This window comes from Delphinus delphis, chromosome 9 (genome assembly GCF_949987515.2).
Source record: "Delphinus delphis chromosome 9, mDelDel1.2, whole genome shotgun sequence".
In the NCBI taxonomy this organism is placed as follows: Eukaryota; Metazoa; Chordata; class Mammalia; order Artiodactyla; family Delphinidae; genus Delphinus; species Delphinus delphis.
Genome location: NC_082691.1, coordinates 105,979,343 through 105,999,481, shown reverse-complemented (window position 1 = coordinate 105,999,481; position 20,139 = coordinate 105,979,343). Strand labels below are relative to the sequence as shown.

The following is a 20,139-nucleotide window of genomic DNA, read 5'->3' as shown; positions in this document are numbered from 1 at the left end:
GTGTGGGCTAGAAAAGGGGATGTGAGCTGCGGCGCTGGGAGGATGAAGTCGGAGATGAGAGGCAGATTAAAGAAGAAAACCTTAGACTGAGTCAACAGCTCATAAAATGGGTCTCGTGAAAGCTGACGCGATCCTCAAGGAGCAAGAAACTCAGAAGAAATGCAGGTCCATCTTCAGCCTGTTGTAAATGATGGTGTTGTGTGGTCGGGGGTCACGAGGTCAGTGTCAGCGGGTTCGGCTACAAACTTGGAAAACCCATATCTGAAACCTCGGGATATGGGGATTATCTTTATGCAAGTACATCAAACCTAGGCCCTTGAAAATATCACAATTCAAGAAGGTTTTAGAAACCTTTGCACTCGGGGCTCATCTGGAATTAGCTCGAGTGAAATTCCCCTGACAGGCTCCAGGAGCATGGAAACACAACGCTGTGTCCTTCCAGCCGAGAACCCTTGCAGTCCCCCCCCACCCCCGTCACCCAGAATCTAGCTGAGTGGAGTGAGTAACTCTTCAACATTAAAGACTGACTTACTTCCAGACGTTCTTTAAGAACCGGGGTAGCTGTCATAGCTCATCTGTATAAGCTCTTCAACTTGAACCAACTGGTGCGGAGCCCTGACTCCACTTGACAGAGGTCTTCTGCATGGACATGGCGGGGGATCCCCTTCACCTGGCTGGCCCCCCGCTACAGTGCTGGCGATTCGTCCTGCTCTGCTCTGTGTATCCCAGAGCTTCCTCTGTGCAGGCTGATGATGTTGGTATAAGACGGGTCCCTAACCCCCAGGAGCTCACGACCCATGGGGAAGACAGGCTTCTTACACTAGTGACAGTGCATGGAACGTCCCCAGTGAGGGCCACTCGTTGAGGGCACAGGAGTCCACAGAAGCGTCTCAGGGAGACAGCGCCAGACCTGGACCCTGAGGATGGTTAAGACCAAAACGGAGGAGAGTCTGGGAGAAGCGCTTTCTGACCTGGGGCTGCTCCTCCAGGCCTGTGAGACCGCCGCGACCTCGGGGCTGTCGCTGGAACGTCAGGACTTGGAGCCACCCGTCGACATGAACTGTGAAGCTGTTTGGTGGCTAACGCAGAAAGGAGGAAAGCAGCAGGAAGTATTCAATGAAACGTTCCGAAGTCCTTTGGTACTTTTGGGGGCAGTTCTTCCAAGTTTCAGAAGATTCATTGGCAAACTTTTTGGCATGCCAGCCATCAATATACAATTTTTACCTGGAGCACAAATTTCTTACAGAATTTTCCAGGCTACGATCAGTCATTCAACACATATTGACTGTGTGCTAAGTGCATGCGACACGGGCCCCACCCTGAACAAGTGAGCTCATGAGAGGAGGGGGGGTGCCCACAAAGCCGACTGGGGTCCCACAAAGCCGACTGGGGTCCACGTCACGGAAATGCAGCTTTTAAACTAGTGTCTGAGGCGGGGGTGGGTTGTAGGAAAGCAAGATGAGAGAAGGCAGTGATGGGCATGAAGGAGGAGGACGCATCCCTACTGACCTGGACTTCTGGGTAGATTCATGACAGAACAATCGGCTTGAAGAAAGCGTCCAGAATGATGGTGACGGCGGAGGCTTCAAACAGTGGGACGTGTTCTTATTGGGACGGAGTCGCAGGTTAGTAAAGTGAAGTCTGGGCAAAGGACAATGCTATCTGGGCACCATTGGTGGCTTTTGAAGCAGGTGGTATTGTGACCAGAAATGCCAGCCTGTGAAGGAACCAGAAAGGGGATGTGAGGGAGGATGGAGGAGGAGGCCACGGCAGCAGGAGGACACCAGCAGTTCTGTGTCTATAAGACCCTCATCTCAGCATCTTTTCAACTTAAATAAGAAAAGTCTATAATACTGATGTCGCCCAAAGCTTAAGCAACGGTTGTCAGAACAGAAAAAAAGCAGCTCACACCTGTGCCCGAAATGGTGGAGTTTATCCCAGGCCTTGCTGTTTGGCTCCAGGTGGAGACGTCAGCAGCAGCTTCTGTTTTCATTCTGCTTTCCTTCGTTTTCTACATGTGCCATTTATGGAATAAAAAGTTAGTTGTTGTTTTTTAAACTAAGCCCTCCTCCCGTTCCTACCACACACACACACGCACACGCACACACACACACAGACACGCACACACACACGCGCACACACACACACAGACACACACACACGCGCGCACACACGCACGCACACACGCGCGCACACACACGCACACACGCGCACGCACGCACGCACGCACACACGCACACACACGCACACACACACGTTAAAGGAAAGTATTTTAAATGTCACCTTTTAGCACACCTACAGTCTGGGGGAAGAACGTGCATCGTGTTTAAATTTCATGTTAACTCACCTAATCATTCCGGGTGGTGATGGTGTCTGGGGAGGATCGCTACACCTGTTCTCACACCCTTGACGAGAAGGGGCCTCGTCGTACTGAGCTATGGTGGCAGGTTTTGTATTTGTATAAAACACGTTAGTTTACTACCGAGGCCTAGCTTCCTGACAGACAACATGAAACATACTCTCAGGTCTCAGAAGAAAAACATCTAATCCACAAACAGGAAGAGCAAGAGCTCCTCAGACGTGGATGGGAATCATGTCCATTGAACAGAGTGAGTGATGTTCTGTAAAAATACTAATAGGGAAACAACGAATAGGTCAAACTGAAATGACCAGAGCAGGGCAAACACAGACGAATGTAGTAATACGTGCTGAGAGGATGAAAACTTTATCTCAGTTTTCATATAATCAAGTGTATCTTTAGATGAGCGCATTCTCAATGAAACAAAGTAATAATGTTCGTAACGACTGTTTCCTCCCTGTGTCACTCAAGCTTGCGTACTACAGTCCCAGTTGATACTTCTTGCCATAAGTTTAGAAATTCAAGTCAACTTGCAGCATGATTTCACTTTCCACAGTTAAGATAAATGTGAAATTTTAAACAGCTGCAGTTTACAGGAATTACGATATAGCCGATGCCCCTTTTGCAGACAACATTTGAGACCTGATTCAACCTGCCAGGGTTTATCATTTTAGAATCCATCACGTTTTATTGAAAGAAGCTCATTCATTCATGATGGATTTTGTGAACAGAGTATTTTCCAAAGAAAAGTGAGGATCCCAAGTCGTTTTGCCAGAAACAGTTTTACATCCATTTGTAAGACTGTACATTAACCAGTCTTGGGGAAAGTAACCACAGAAGCACTGAGACGGTACACTTTACGCAGAACTACCCCTCCTTCCCGGGGACCCCCGCACACACCATATTTTAAGCTAGATAATAAGCTAGTTGGTCTTTCCCCAAACTTAAGTGTCATCCTTATTAGGGTAGCTTTGGTACAAGAAATATGTATCTGATATTCCATAATGATTGTCCCAAAAGAAAGCATTCTGTGTTTACATGTTCTAGATTGTGCCCTTAAGTTTGCTTCTTCCCCACCCAAAGAAACCTGTGAGCTGTGTGGGCACCAGGGGCTGGCAGTGGCCGGGCACTTAGAACTGCTGCGATGTTTCTGTTCCTGATGAGGGTGAGCTTCTGAGGTTCACGGTCTGTGCCTGAAAAGGGGTTCATGGTCACAGTTCTCGGTCTTCTGCATAGAAGACCATCTGCTGGTTCCCTAAGCGGCTGGAGCAGGGGGCTGAGGGATATGTGACCGTCACCCAGGGCCCCGTCGCTGGCCCTCCCGGAGCCATACCTGCCGGGGGGGCCCTCAGCTGCTGGGCCAGGCGGCCCCGAGGGTGACTTCTCCCCTGGAACATCGCCCACCAGGCACCCGGCTTCCGAGCTCTGGTTCAGCTCACGCACATTGATACACACACCAGTCAGACCAACATGGACTACAGTCGGTGTTTGTTGAGTGAATAATACAAGACAGTTCAAGTCGCTGTAGTCAACATTTCCCTGAGAAGTGTGGGACCCCAGCACGACTGTCTGGTGGACTGTCCTTCCTTTTCTCATGCCTCTCTGTCCCCTGGAGTGGGTGCCGATGAGCCGGGGTGGCCAAGAGCAGTGGGGGGGATGATCCGAGCCGGGTGGTCAGCTGGAGTGAGTGGGCGAGGGGGCTGACGGAGGGGTCGGGGTGATGTGGGACGGGTGTGAGCTTTGGCCGGACATCGGGGTGCCTGACCGCTGGAGACCTGGCCTCGTGTGTGCGTGTGTGTTTCATTTTGCTGTGCGGGCATGTTTGAAGACCCACAAGCAAGATGTTAGAGGATGGGACCACTATCTCCTTTGGGTGCGATAAAGCCGCCCGGGTTGGTCCTTTGAAATGCTCTTCCTTAAAATCACAGTCGTTTCTGGACTGAACAGATCAATAAGGTGAGTAGGCAGCACTGGCTTGGGAGTCTTTGTGGAGGGAACGTTCTGGAGGCCTTTGTTTCCCCATCCAGTCCTCCTAGTATCGCTGCCAACAGACAAGTGCCTGACAAATTAAGATCAGAGCAGCTGTGGGTCAGATACTCGGGTTGTTGTTTTTGTTTTTTAACACTGCCAGCCACGTGACGCTGCGCACATCAGAGCAGCCCAGTGTCTTAAATGCAGCACCCCCGGTGGGTTCAGAAAAGCCAGCCAATTTCAAGAAAAATGACTTCTGTGCCAACAGAAACGGGAGCGGGGGCAGCCCTAGCGAAGGCCCGTCTGAGCTCCCTGCCCTCGACTGTGTGGCGAGTGGCGGGATTGTCGTCACCGCTGGTGACACCTGTGCTCCCTCCCTGGACTGGGGCCTGTGCGCATAGGCAGCCCTCATCTGGGGACTAAACGGCAGCCGTGGTGCCGGGCAGGGTCCCCCCGCCTCCTGGCTGTCCCCACCGGGACCCCTGGCTGAGCGCCTGGCCCAGGCTCTGGAGGATCTTGGGAGGGTGTGGTTTCCGTTTCTGTCCAAGAGAAACCACTTGGACACGATTTTGCTTGGATAATACAATAGTTTTCAAACAGTGTGTTCCGTAGTTTTCACTGAAAATATTTCAAACAATTATTGCATCATAGTATCTGTTGGTAAGCAGTGGTTCTCTGCGACGGGGAAAAAGAAAATGAGACTGAGTGCAGAGCATGACAACTGAGGTGCTTTCTCAGACTGAAGTTACCGGCAAACACGTTTCTGTGGGCCCTGCTTTTTAACCCAGCTCCAGCTCGCTTCCTCCGTGTAGCACGGTGGTAGCTTCTTCGTGTATCTGAGCACGTTCCTTCTTTGATGCAGAGAGCAGGGTCCTCCTGTGCGTGTTTCCAAGCACAGAGGCAGACCCGGCTCCCAAACCTCCCTTACTCCTGACCTCAGAGCCTGGATGCCCAGCCAGACATTCAGGGCCCCTGGGCGCTCTCTGTCCCCAGCCGCACCGGACACACCTGCACGCGTGCCTGCCCCTCCCCCGCGCCGTGTTAAACCTCTTCCCGCAAAGTGCGGCGCCATGAGCCTCCGTGACTGCGCCCATCCCGTGACCTCGCTCCTGGCTGGACACACATCCCACCTCTGGGCTGGCGCATCAGACCTGGTCTGCGGTGTGTGCGTCTGTTTTCACGGTCGCTGGGTGTTCTCACCGCCCCCCTTGGCACCGCGGCAAGCGCAGCGTGACCACCTTTGAACCAACCACCAAAGCACGGGGCAGCCTTTGCCGCACCCCCTGCGTCTGGTTAGCCCTCGGCCCTGCACCAGGCCCCGAGCCAGCCCTACCCCCCTTCAGCAGGGGAACTGTGGGCTGCACCCCACGGGCCGCCCGGCGTCCCGTCACCGCCAGGGGCCCGCGCCCTCCCGGCTGGCGCTCCTGACTCTCGTTCTCCCTCCAGGCCTACATGGAGGACCACCTGAAGAACAAGAACCGCCTGGAGAAGGAGTGGGAGGCTCTGTGTGCCTACCAGGCCGAGCCCGACAGCTCGCTCGTGGCGCAGAGGGAGGAGAACGCGCCCAAGAACCGCTGCCCCGCAGTGCTCACCTGTACGTACCGCCGGGGCTCTGGCCGGGAGGGCAGCCGGTGGCGGTAGGGATGGGCCGCACCTGCCCCCCGGGATTTCCCGCTGCGCTCGCGCGGCTGCCGCGTCCTCCCCTCCTGCCCGTCTGCCCTCTCTGCCAGCAAACGTCCTCTCACTTCATTTTTTTTTTAATTTTATTGAAGTGTAGTTGATTTACAATGTCATGTTAGTTTCAGATGTACAGCAAAGTGATTTAGTTATACATGGATAGATAAGTAGATAGGTAGATAGATAGATGATAGATAATAGATAGATAGATGATATATATAGAGATGATAGATAATAAATAGGTAGATAGATAGATGATAGATGGATGATAGATAGATGATAGATACATAGATGATAGATAATAAATAGGTAGATAGATGATAGATAGATGATATATAGATAGATGAGAGATGAGAGATGATGGATGATAAGATAGATGATAGATAGATGATATATAGATAGATGATAGATAATAGGTAGATAGATAGATGATAGATGATAGACAGATGATAGATAATAAATAGGTAGATAGATAGATGATAGATGATAGATAGATGAGAGATGATAGATGGATGATAGATGATAGATAGATGATATATAGATAGATGATAGATAATAAATAGGTAGATAGATAGACAGATGATAGATATTCTTTTTCAGATTCTTTTCCCTTACAGGTTATTGCAAAATACTGAGTAGCGTTCCCTGTGCTGTACAGCAGGTCCTTGTGGGTGATCTATTTTATGTATGGCAGTGTGTACATGTCAATCCCATGTTCCTAACTTATCCCCCCACCTTGCCCTCTGGTAAGCATAAGTGTGTTTTCTATATCTGTGGGTCTGTTTCTGTCTTGTAAGTAAGTTCATTTGTGTCATATTTTAGATTCCACATGTAAGTGATACCATATGGCATTTGTCTTTCTCTGTTTGAGCTACTTCACTTAGTATGATGATGTCTGGGTCCATCCATTCATCTCACGTAAAGGGCAGGGAGACCACCACCCTCTGAGCCAGCCCCCGACACCAGCCTCGAAACACAGAGCCGTCTCTTCCTTCCGGCCCCGCGGCCGAGTCCTGGAGCCACGGGCGGGACACAGAGATCCCAGCGAGCACTTGCCGTTGCTCTGGGATGCGAGGCTCGTTTCTGAACCCTGGAGCCTCATCCTCACCTGTACTTGGCCTCACACCGTCGTCCTTGAACACTTAGGGCCATGAGGAGTTGACAGGCAGTCACGTGGGCCGGGCAGGCTGTGGGCACAGCAGGAGCAGACACAGGTGCCCCCGCAGCCTTCAGCCCGACAGTGTGTCACCAGCATGGCCAGGAGTCACTGCCAGGAGATGGGGACACAGGAAGGTACCAGCCCTGCAGTCTCACACTACGTGAGGTGACGAGTGACCTACAGGTGCGGAGGCCCACGGAGGACTAAAGGAGGGGCGGGCCGAGTCTGCGTCTTCCCACCCACCTGCACCTCCTCTCCTCCTGTCACTTTACTAGAGACACCAGCCTCCTGTGTCCTAGCAGGTTCCAGGCCGGTCTGGGCTGTGGTTACTACACATCCCCCTGCAGGGGGAGGGGATCTGGGGGGTGTCTGTGACCAAAGTGTCTGACGTAAATGCCGACTGCACGAGTGACTGTCGTGGTGACGGAAGACGGGAGAGATGCGTGCAGACCTCACACACGGCAGGAGGAACTTTGTGGGCTGACTTTTCGAGGGCTCAGCAGAGCCACGCTGGGGCTCACAGGCAAGACCAGCCCCCTCGCAGGGAAGCACGCCCGGGGTCACAAACCCCGTCCCAGCCTTGTGGAGCCAGTGGGGACCAGCCTGACACCACCCAAAGGCGCGGCCGGGCTGCCATCCCGACGCCCCCCGGCCTGGGAGACGCAGCAGCAGATGTCCTGTCTCGTAGCAAGTGGCAGCGACTCCACGCCTGCTCACGGGACAGCGAGAGCAGAGACACACTCCTGTGCTGCTCTAGCCCCAGCCTGGGAATTACACACCTTTGTAAAATCTTAACGCGCTGCTTCTGGGTGTAAGTCTTTTCTAACTGTTTAGTCAGTGTTCAGACTAGTTCTGTGACGTCTGAGGGCCTTTTCCCTAAAGAGCTCTGAAAATAGGAGCTGTTGCGATTTGTAAGTTTTATGTTTAGCAGAAAAGACAGTAACTGACACATGTTTATTAAGCACCTACTTGTGCCAAGAGCTGCTGACAGACGCTGGGTCACCCAGTCAACCAAGCTTGGCCACTGTCCTCAGAGAGGATCCAGGATAGGGGGTGCGAGGGTGTTCCAACTACACCCTAAATAATGTGGTGTTGGGGGCAGACCGTCAGCCTGGATCCAGCGTGCTCCCAGGCCTGGAGGCTTCCTCGGGTGTCAGGCCCTGTAGGGTAAATACTCAAGTTCAAAGCATCCCTTCCACCGAGCCAACCACAACACGGCACGTTCCCGTCCACGCGCCCTGCAGCCCGGCCGGCCGCTGGGCTCCGTCTGTGCCGAGTCAGCGATGGGTCCACAGGCCAGGACCTCAGGCACGTGGGGTGTCCTGTCTTCAGCCTTGGGGTGGTGCTTCAGCCCCGCGGGGACCAGGGCCTCGGGCCTGCCGTACGTGGGCCGGAGCCAGAGCTCTGAAGGGGAAGCGCCTTCCTGGCTGGACTCTGGCGCTGGGCGTTAGAGACAGGCCACTGTTCTTGACCGGCATGGCCGTCCCAGAGCCTGACCTAGGTTGTCGCCTGTCCGGGGTCCTGCAGGAAGTAGGGGCCAGTACCCTGCAGAGACAAGCGGGCAGATAGAGCCTCCCCAGACGCGCAGGTCCAGTCCCGGCAAGTGCGTCCCCACCTTTGTCCTCCACACTCCTGCCTCCTTAACTTTTAGAGGAAATCCTGTCCTCAGATCTCCACCGGCATCTCTTCCCAGGCAGGACCCTCCGGCGATGGCCTCACTTAAACTCTTACTGGTCTCGCCAAACTCCACCAGGAAGAACCGCCGCCTCTTCCTGAAACCTCTCCGTATTGTCCGGCTCTTCACTCCTTATGGCGCAGAAACGGTCCGTGATGGAGCGTAGGGCGTTGACAGGGTGGCCTCCACGCGCCCCGCTCCCTGAAGCCGACGTCGACGCCCCAGCCGGGGACAGTGGGGTGTGCACGACAGCGTCGTGTGTTCGACGTGCTCCCCGCAGCACCCACCCGTGTCACTCAGCCTCACTCGGGGCTTGGGATGGAAACCCCGGGGCCATCTCTCTCTGCATTTGCTCCTTTTGCCCTTATCCTCTCCCGTCACCTCCAGCGAGTCCCCTCATTTCTGGATCTGACGGTACCGGCCCACTCTGCTCCCTCCTACCCCTGGCTGGACCCCACCTTCCTGCCTTTACTTCCCTCCATGAAGCAGCTCTGCTCCTGCCCCGCTTCTCCTCATGTCCATCCTCCACCCGGGAGAGGGGAGTTACTGCCTGGCTCCCTGGTCAGCGGCCCCCCGGGCCACCCACCTGGACCCCGCCCAGTCCGGCAGTGTGCAGGCTCCCCTCCTCCCAGCCCCTGCACATCTTTGCTCGTCTGCTGCCCCCGAAACGTCTCTCCCCCCACCTCCGCCAACACGAGGGCCGTTCCAGCTGAGGCTGGAAGACGTCCCAGTTGGCAGTTTGGTGGGAAATTCAAGGGCGGCCGGGCTAGCGACTTTCCCATCGCTGACAGCCCGGAGATTCTAGCTACAAGTGACTTGTCTTTCAAAGGACAAGGCAGCTAGCGTTCATGAGATGTTGGCTGGCCATGCGCTAGGTCTAATTCTGTAGCTCAGAAGTTTAAAGAATTTAATTTTTAAATTCTTTTTTTTTGCCTTTTTAAAAAGAATTATGCAATATTCCGCTCGTCTGTTTTTTAAATTAAAAACAGGAATATGATGCTATTTTGGTGTGCAATCTTAAACAGAAAAATGTTTGTGATTCTGAGTTACAATAACAAGAGAGACACACAGACACAGGAATACTTAGACGTGAACCCAGAGAGAACGTATAGCCGAAGACACGGGCACGTGAAGATGGACAGAAGGGTCTGTGATGCCGCTTCCCGCAGCTCAGCTTTCGCGGGCGCTGCTGCTCACGCGGCTCACGGCTCGGCCCCCCGCCTCGCCCCGAAGACGGGCCGGGTGAGGGTCAGAGCGACTCTGGCCCGGCTCTTCCCGGGAGCCACGTCACCTGGTGGCACCAGGCTTGGGCCACGTGTGACGGAAAGGCCAGCGGCCAGGCTGAGCACATCGAGTGCGGCCCCCGAGCGCCCCGGGCCCGCCCCCCAGCCCTCCTGCATCTCCCCCCCGTCGGGCAGATGAGGGTGTTGGGGTTCGAGCCCGGGTGCCCTGTGCTGACGGGACACCAACCCCTTGTGCTTTTGTGGACTCACCTGAGACTTTCTGAGTCGGGAACAGGAACACAGACTTCGAACTTCCACAGAAGGAACGTCTGAAATACATCCAGGGCCCACGGTACTTGACAAAGCATCGCTTCCCTTGAAACACACAGAAAACAGCTATTTCCAGACAAACCTTTGGTTTCCATATTTTTCCCAACTCCCAGCAGAACCCCCGCAGCGAGTATTCTGGTTCAGCCACGTCTGAGTGACCTGCTCAGCCTCTAGCCATCAGTCGTGGGAAATTCTCCTAAATCCAACAAGCAAGCAGGATTTTCTTCCCCTCACGTAAAGCGGCTGCACGAGAAGCTAAGTGTCCAGAGAAGTTGCTGTCTTGGCTGTCTTTCTGTCGCTCCCTTTTTTCGGCCTCTGAACCAGCTGAGTAACTGCCTCTGGGTTTGGGAAGGCTGTAGGTGTGTTGGTGGCGACAGGAAACTATCCAGCCAGTTCTGTGAAGGCTTTTCCTTTGCTACATCACAGCAGAAGCTGGGCTGCCGGAGACTGAAGAGCTTTGAAGGGACACGGGGAGGAGGCGCCCGGGCCTTCCCGTGGGGCTGTGCACGTGCGGAGCCTCTGGAGGGGGGCCCCTGGGCTGTGGGAGCGCCCCGCCGGAGCCTCCCCAGGGCAGAGGGGCTGCTTGCGGGCTGGGGGCCGCGCCACCGTCTGCACCGTTCAGCACTCAGGTTCAGCTTCTGCCCTCTCTTCACTCCTTTCCTTGAAGCTGGGCCACTGGATGTGTAAGACATCCAACCTCCTGTCACCGGGTGTCTGTGCTTCTCCCCGTCCCATTCCGATGCTGCTCGCAGAGGCGGGAGCCGGGGCTGGGCCCCTCTTCTGAACCCGCTCTGGTTTCTGCGCCCAGAGGCCGATCACAGCCTTCAGAAGGGCCGCGACGGGCTGTGTTTCCTCCTTGACCTGCACGTTTCCGGTTTCCGTTCATCGTGCAATGGGCACATCACAGGGCACAGCCCCGAGCCGTCCATCCTTATACGGAATTGAACTCTGCATTCACTGCTGATAAACGAATCCTTGTTCAAAGTCAAGGGGAGTTTGACCTCTGGTCACCACGGTCACCCTCAGCCTTTTTCCATCCGCACGTTTTATAAACACGTTTTACCTGCCTTCGAGTGACGAACAGAGCCACATTCAACGGGATGAATACAGGGTGCTGCCTACCAAGGCCCCCCTCAGGCAGACTCGGATCCAGGAAGGAATGTTCCAGGGGCTGCTCCGTGAGCCCCTCTCTGCCTGCCGCCCTCCCGTGCAGCCCAGGAGATCCCCGCACAGCAGACCGTGCAAAAGGCCAGGTGTGCAGTGTCCCATTTACACCATCACCCACGAGCCTGGAGCCAGAGGTGAGCCGGGGCGTCAGGGGGCGACGTGGCTTGCCCCCTGCCCTCCTGACCCCGGGGGACTCCTTGCCGGCCAGTCCAGAGGCACTTTGCAAAGAAGCAGTGTCGCCAGCTTGGCATAATTCCCCCCACACGCTTTTTATCGCAAAAGTTTTAAAATGCTCGGGTTGAGATGGTCATTTGACGATCGCCTACATTCCCACCAGCGAGAGTCCGCACAGCTGCCGCTCCGTATTTTGCCTTTTTTGTGTGATCAGTGTGTGTGCTTTACTTCTTTACTGGCTGAACTATTTCAAAGTGGGGTTTAGGCATCGTGATATCTAAATACGTGAGCCTGTGTCTCCTAAAAGTAAAGACCTTCTCCTACGTAACTACGACCCCACTGTTGCGACTAAGAAAATCGGGAATCCCCTATTAGCCGCTCATTCCACTCCATCTTCCAATGCTCCACATATTGCAGTTATATCATCTACAGCGGTTAGTTAACTAGATGCAGTCAAGGTTCATAACTGCCTTTTGGACTTCGCGTCTCTCTAGCCTTTGTAACTTTAGAACAACCCCCTTGGTTTTCCGATGTGACTTGATCCTAATAAGCTCCTCTTCTCCTGGCGGCCACCCTCCCTCGAAACCCTCACAAGCTCTCCAGTCAGGAGGCTGGCCTGGTCCTTGGGAAGCTGACTGCCTGGTTCCCAGACCCGCTATTTCCCCTCTTCTGGTCACGCACCTGAGACCCAGAGGCCCAGGGACACAGTGGGGTCGAAACCAGCCGTGGCCAGACTGTGCATCCCGAGGACACGCCGTGGACGTGGCCAGCACCCGCTGCAGCTGCACCCAGAGGACTCGCAGAACCTATTCTGGTCACGGGACCGGAGACCAGAACCTGCCCGTGAACATCGGCCCCCAGCGTCTGTCGACCCCCTAACTGTCTCTTCTCTGTCCTTGTTGGTTTGAAAAGATATTCTCTGATAGAGATGGCCACAGCGAGACTGTAATTGAGTAGATTTTCTGTTTGTTATCTCCCAAAATGATTTCATCTACACCAGACAGAGGCTTCACTCGGTTTAAACAAACACAGGTGCACAGACTCTCCTGTTATCCCCTGTGTGTTTTGCACCATCCCCCTCGGGACGTCAGCCTTTCTGATGATCCTGGTTTGCGTGTGCGCTTCCGTCTTTCGTATGTGGTCCTTCACACTGCGGACCACCCTGGTCTCTTTGGATGTCTTTCTCGTTTTCTTACTCAGGATATTTACCACTATGTCATCAGAACTCTGACATTTAGGGTTTCCCATCTCTTTGGCTCAGCGCCCTTTTGGAGTCTCTGGAACAGAATTCCCTCATCTGGTTATGTGTTAAATGCCTAGCATTCTCTTTCTTGGCAACTCAAAACTTTAAGGTGGTTTGGCCACTGTCCTCTCAAGGTTACCATCAACCGAGCAATTCTTTCCTTATTAGAGTTCAGTTTAGACGTGTAGCAATACTAGCCTGGGTCCCCGTCGGGTGCTGTGACTGTCAGCTGAAGGTGACACCTGTGTCCACCCCCTGTCTACCCTTGGTCAGCACAGATGGAGACCGGGATTGCTTTCTGGTGACAACACTGTGCTCAATAGAACACAGACTTGTGTCACGTTGTTTCAACATGTGCGAGCTGCCCCCGACAGGGGCCCTCCGAGGCCACGCCCTTTGCCGTCTGTGTCCGGCCCTCCTCAGCTCAGCGGGGTTGGGGGGGCAGTGGGGATGCAGGCCCTCACTCAGAGAAGATGCGTGACTGAGGTCCGTTGATTGATGGTCTCTGGGTAGAACGGTGCAGGTGGCACGGTTTTGCTTGGTTGGTGTCTGCTCTTATTATGCAGAGTTGTTCTTGTGTGTGTGCAACACGTGTGCTGCCAGCAAACATTTGCACACTGCTGCACGCCATCCTGCCCTCCAGGCACGAGGACGGTGCCCTGGTGTCACCGCTGTACCCACCATGGCCCAGGGCTGGGTCCCGGAGCCTCTTCCCACGCAGTCACCAGGGCTGCTGGGACCTCTCTGCAGAGCTACCCTCCCCCTCCTCCCTTCCCCCTCCCCTCCTCCCTTCCCCTCCCCCTCCTCCCTTCCCCCTCCCCTCCTCCCTTCCCCCTCCTCCCTTCCCCTCCCCCTCCTCCCCCTCCCCCTCCCCCTCCCCCTCCTTCCCTTCCCCCTCCTTCCCCTCCCCCTCCCCTCCTCCCTTCCCCCTCCCCCTCCTCCCTTCCCCCTCCCCCTCCTCCCTCCCCTCCCCCTCCTTCCCTTCCCCCTCCTTCCCCTCCCCCTCCCCTCCTCCCTTCCCCCTCCCCCTCCTCCCCCCTCCCCCTCCTCCCTCCCCTCCCCCTCCTTCCCCTCCCCCTCCCTTCCCCTCCCCCTCCTCCCCTCCCCCTCCTCCCTTCCCCCTCCTCCCTTCCCCTCCCCCTCCTCCCCCTCCCCCTCCCCTCCCCCTCCTCCCCTCCCCCTCCTTCCCCTCCCCGTCCCCCTCCTTCCCTTCCCCCTCCTTCTCCTCCCCTCCCCTCCTCCCTTCCCCCTCCCCTCCTCCCCTCCCCCTCCTCCCCTCCCCCTCCCCTCCCTCCCCTCCCCCTCCCCCTCCTCCCCCTCCCCGTCCCCCTCCTTCCCTTCCCCCTCCTTCTCCTCCCCTCCCCTCCTCCCTTCCCCCTCCCCTCCTCCCCTCCCCCTCCTCCCCTCCCCCTCCCCTCCCTCCCCTCCCCCTCCCCCTCCTCCCTTCCCCCTCCCCCTCCTCCCCTCCTCCTCCTTCCCCTCCCCCTCCCCCTCCTTCCCCTCCCTCTCCCAGGTTCATGAGGGACCACCTCACACCTATTGGCTAATTTTCTCATAGAAAGCTAACATTTTTTAGCTGGTAGGAACTTGCTGGTCATCTCGGTCAGCCTCATCATTGAAGACGTAGGGAACTGGAAGACGTTAGACATGTGAAAAGGGCAGACAGGACGTTGTGAGAAAGCCGGGCCCAGACGGAGGCGCGACTCCGGGGGCGGGAGCGTCCAGGCCACAGAGCTGTGTCCTCACCATCGGGAGGCCGGGGTCCAGGACAAGGGTGGATATGACAAGGCTGGCCCCTCAGGGCTTCGAGGGGGTGTCTGTCCCAGGCCCTCTCCTCGGCCTTCGTGTCTACGTGTCATCCTTCCTCTGCCTGTGTCTGATTCCAAACTCCCCCTTTTATAAGGACGCCAGGCACGGGCTGAGGCCCACCCACATGACCGTGTTGTCACCCCATCCCCTCTGTACAGACCCGTCTCCAAATAAGGCCACATCCCGAGGTCCTGGGGGCTAGTGCACCCACACATCTTTTTTTGGGGGGGACACAATTCAGCCTTCGACACCAGGCGCCCCTGGACGGCTCAGTGGTTGGCAGGGCGGTGCCAGGCCACCTCCTGAAACCTTTGGGCCTGTTCTGCTCGGCACGGAGGCCGAGCCCAGAGGGACCTTTTCCTTGCACGTGCTGAGCAGCAAGGTTGGAACAGGGGCTCCTGCTCTGCTCCAGCCCCGTCACCCGCCTGTACGGCCAGTCACCCGCCGAGCTGCATGGCGAGCCTATTTTGGGATTGCTTTCTGAGAGATCCACAGAGATGCTGGTGAAAGTAAGAAATGAGACACGAGATGAAGTCTTCGGACCACGTTTCAGGCCATGCGTGTGCCTCTGGGACCTGCTTCGGGCGTGTTTGGAGCCAGGAAGCCAGCCGTGAGCCTCGGGCTGTGGGCCGTCCCCTGCGGGGCAGCTTCTTGGGTAGGGACGGAACCAGCCTGTCTTCCTGCCGCCGGGGCGCCGGCAGGTGTGCTGACCCTGGGCCCCAGACGCCCCGGTCTGCCCGGCACTGAGCCGTGGAGGCGCAGAGCACGAGTGTCTGCTTTCCTCCTTAAACGTTTGATGGTCCTGTGGTTTGAGGTGTGGGTTTCTTCACGGGAGCAGAGCCCTTGCTCACGGGCTTCCTGAGGAAGCGGCGCTGGTGGAAAGAAGTGTGAGCTGAACTCCAAGGAGGACTCGCCGCCTCAGAGCAAAAGTGCTTCGCGCTCACGCCGTCATCCTCCGGCTCCTGGGTCTGTGGAGGAACGTGTCGTACACTTAGCTCCTCAGAGTCCTGCAACAGACATGATACAAACATTTATGGCTTTGCCTCAGCTGTGACAAGGCCAAGTCAATGAAGACGTTTCCAGGTGTCACTGGCTTCCAGGTGTCACTGGCTGGGAACATGCGTCTGGCGTTAACAGCTGGTGGAGAAGTTCAGGTGATGTTTGCGGTTTGCTCACCCGTCAGGGGACCCAGGAAATTCAGGAAGGAAGTGGTGGCGCTGGGGCCATTTGTGAGCACAGCCCGGTGTGTGGGGTCTCCAAGAAAGACTCAGAGCCCTCCCGGCAGAGCGCTGGCCCGTCACAGACGCACCGCACGCTTGCACCAGCCATACCCTCCAAGTAGAGGAAATGCCATCAGCCAGTGTAATGGTTTCATCTCAATCTTAACAGAAAATTGAGACAGCTGCAGGGCCCCAGGGGAATATTGACAGACCTCTTGGATGAAGAAATCCCATGGCAGGTGCCAGTGTCCACCCACGGCTTCTGCAGATGCCTAACTCGTGTTACCGCCAGCGTTACCGCCGGCAGCATCAATGACTTCGCCTATGTTGACTCATGCACGTATCGGTGCGCTCGGTGTGAGGGACACGATCAGGGAGGCTAAAGAAACGCTATCCTTAAAGATCCATGTTAGGAGACGATGTCACAGGCGGGGGAGGCCTCCACACACTCTCCTTGGGTGGGTTCTGGTGGAACGTGGGCACGGGCTACGCACGGCACGGGCTAGGAAGAAGCCTGAATCGTTAAGCCACAGTGTCCTCCAACGTCTCCCTCGCTCCAGGCTCCTTTGCCCTCGTCATGATCAAGAAGCAGTTCTAGACCTTACTCCTTCCGTTGGCATTTATGAAAACCATCCTTATTTACTACAACTCGTCCTATACCACACAATGAGTTTTGCCGGTTCAGCTGACTTTTTGTCACTTCGGTGTGTGTCCCTCTGTCATCTTTTGAACTGGTTCCTAAATCCCTTGCTCTCTGCCAGGCCTTCCGTGAGCACTTTATAGAAGCCATTTATCACAACAAGCCTGTGAGTTAGGTATCGTTTTCCTACATTTTAGGTGACAAATCTGACACTTCCAGGTACTGAATCATTTACCCGACTATCGCCGGGCCAGCAGGTGGCCAGGCTGGGTCAAGCCTGGACCCTGAGCTCTGGGTCTTTGCCAGGTCGATTACTGGATGTTTCAGAGCCTCAGTTTCTCAGCCTAAATGGGGAAAAGGGACTCTGTTCCGTCTACGGCACCGTGTTCCAGGAAGGAGGAGGACGATACACGTGAAACATTAGGACAGGGAGAAGCTACAGACATTCAAAGCACCGCTCTTGAACACGGGGACGGTACACAGATTCTTCAGGGCTTCAGAAAGGGAACAGGCACAGAGGGTTAATTCAGCAAGTTTCTCCTTAGTAGGTGTTTTTCTCCTTCCCTCCTCGATAAAATTTACTACTGTGGGTCTTATGAGAGGAAAATAACTGGGTTGTAGAGCCAGGTACAGCGGGAGACACTACCTGAATTTCCTTGCTTCCTGGCGTCTGAGTGAAGTCTCACAACAGGATCTTGGAGGACACACCCAGCTCTTCATTAAAATGTAAGCGCTGTAGTTGTAAAACTTCTTGCTCTGTGGTTATAACGGAGAAGACAGAGGAACGGTATTCGCGGATCCACAGAGGAGGGGGGATTATTTGCTCAGGAGCCCCGCCCTGGCTTCACCTCCACCCCGCTGTTGACCTTGAGTGAACCGGTAATCCCGCCAGGCAGCCGTGTCTCCCCTGTGCATCACAAAGAACACAGCAGCCACCCTCAGAACAGGAACAGTGAACCACAGAACGGCTGAGACTTGCCCGGCCGAGTGAAACGTCCACTGGACCGTCCCTGCTACACCAGCCGACCCTCCGCCGGACTCTGGCCCTTCTGGGATGGCCCCCAGTGTTTCAGAGAGAGGTTCAAGATGGTCCCACACTAAAAAAAAAAAAAAAAGTTCACTGTTAATTTTTTTTTTTTTTTTTTTTTTTTTTTGCGGTACGCAGGCCTCTCACTGTTGTGGCCTCTCCCGTTGCGGAGCACAGGCTCCGGACGCGCAGGCTCAGCAGCCATGGCTCATGGGCCCAGCCGCTCCGTGGCATGTGGGATCTTCCTGGACCGGGGCACGAACCTGTGTCCCCTGCATCGGCAGGCGGACTCTCAACCACTGCGCCACCAGGGAAGCCCCACTGTTAATTTTTAAATCGACACATTGCTGCAATATGAAATATGTGATGGGAAGGTAGAACTCTGAGCTTTGGAAGCCCTTGTCCCAGGCTCAGTGGCATCTTGGAAAGAGTGCCCTGCGGGGATGAAGGTGGCTGGACCGGTGCCCGCAGGGACGCAGGACGCTGGGAGCTGTCCTCACAGCGAGCTAAGGCTCCGTCTCGGCTCAAAACAGGTTTTCCCATGAACCGTCGGGGTTCAAGCTCACCGAGACTCCCAGACTGAGGACACGTTTTCTTGATTTTCCGACTAGAAAATCCGGCTGGCCCTTGTTTACTGAGCCTGGTTGCTTGCAGGGCCCCGTGGAGATGAGAGGGACCCGGCAGCCCCCCAGTCCTGGGCCTGTTCAGTGCGACCAGGGGGCCACTCCGCCCTGGGTGTGAACGGCACCCTCTGAAGCTCCGGGCCCTCCTCCCTGGTTCCCTCCGTCGCGATGGCCAGCAGCCCTGCCCTGGGTAACGGGTTCTCAGACACTGGGAGCAGCCCAACTGCTGCTGTTAGCGACACCTGAAGTGGGCTTGTGGAGAATATTTGCAGTGAGGGGGGCTCCTGGGAGACCCTCGGGAACCCTTTGGAATCAGCTAGAAGCCCTGCTCTGTGTATCCAGGCTTCAGTGTGCAGGCAGAAGGCATGGTCCCCATTCAGAGAAGGGCCCGGCTTCTGAGCGGCTCCCACCGTCTCTGGCTTTGACATGTCTGGACGCCCCCACACACATACACTGAAAAACTGGGCCTCTTGAACTCCATCTTGGGGTGAGTGTTTGTAGCGCTTTGGAATGTCAGAGTTGACCGACTTTTCTCGTGGGTTTTATTTCAACTTCCTGCCACAGCCAGTTTTCAGTCTCTCAGGAACAGATCTGTGCAGGACCCCAAAGCCATTGAGTCCCGGGGACTTCTGAATCGTTGGTCACACCTTAGCGGGGGGCTTTGGCCGCTGCCATTGTAAACACCTTCAGAACATTCCACAGCGTCTGGTCCGTGTCACCTGTGATCAGGTAAACATGTCAGGCGTGAACCCCTTCCCCGTCTCTAGATGTTTCTTACCTGTCTTGTCTCTACTGGGAAAAAGCCAACGTTAATACCTCAATAAGACGGATAGGATGGCGTCCAGTCTCCAGTGGACGATACCTTCCAAGTTCAATCAGTTTAGGCCTCGCCAAGTTTCCCAAGCCCCAGAACTGTTTAAAACAAAAAATAAGTAAATAAGTAAGATCTCCCAGAGAAAGGAAGGAGACACAAACCACAGCAAAGCCCCCGTGCGTGCTCTCCTGACCCCACTGCCGAGCTGCTCCCAGGGCTGGGAGCAGGAAGTGGGGAGACGCGGCTGAAATGCCGGGAACCTGGACTTGGGGTAACACACTCATCGCCGTGGAAACCCTGAGCTCTGGGGCTGCAGCCAGGCTTTCTCAGCAGAAGCGGGTGGTATGGGGGCCGCCGGAAGGCTTTCCCTGCCGTACAAGATGATGGAGCTCGGCGCGTCCCATTTTCAAGTTTGCACCTTGCGGAGGAAGGGGAGGAAGGTGGGAGAAACGGGGACTCTCGGGGGTGCCCTGCTGGCCGTGAAAGCTCCTGAAAACGGGCAGAGAGCCGTCACTGACCGCAGGAGGGTGGTTAGTCCAGAACCGAAGTCAGGGATGAGTGACATAGCAGACGCATTAAGCTGTGGCCGATCACATGTCCTCAGTCCCCTCTGAGCGTCTGGTGTCAACACCCGTCCAATTGCTTTGCCCGTTTCAGGCCCGTTTCTGTGTCGGTGAGTCCCCAGTGAGCACTGCTCCCCGCACCCTCTTCCGCTGCACTTTCTTTCGCTCTTTTCTCCTTGTAAAGCTGCATTCTTGTAATCTCGAGTATTTCACCTTCTCTAGACGACAGAATTGTATGTACTGAAGGATGGTCTAATAGCTTCATGTCCACGATGATGTTTATTTTCTCTGTGTTACCAAATACGTGTTATTTAAAGGCAAACACTACATGAGCTACTGCCCAGGAGCACCCAGCCTTGGCGTTGGAACTTGACACAAGAAAAACACGAGGTTCCCTGCACACCCTGACGCTCCACTTCGTGGGCTGAAGGACCCTCGGTGGGGGGGGGAGGGAGGGAGGAGGTG

The 20,139-nt window shown here is 55.5% G+C and overlaps 1 protein-coding gene across 2 annotated transcripts in view; it reads left to right on the top strand.

Annotated features, from left to right (window-relative positions):
* PTPRN2 (protein tyrosine phosphatase receptor type N2) overlaps positions 1 to 20,139 on the top strand; it is a 689,751-nt gene that overhangs the window by 621,958 nt on the left and 47,654 nt on the right. For both annotated transcript variants that reach the window (XM_060021206.1, XM_060021207.1), the window contains exon 15: positions 5,777 to 5,924. In XM_060021206.1, the coding sequence (XP_059877189.1) occupies positions 5,777 to 5,924 (148 nt within the window). The remainder of the gene's footprint in view (positions 1 to 5,776; positions 5,925 to 20,139) is intronic.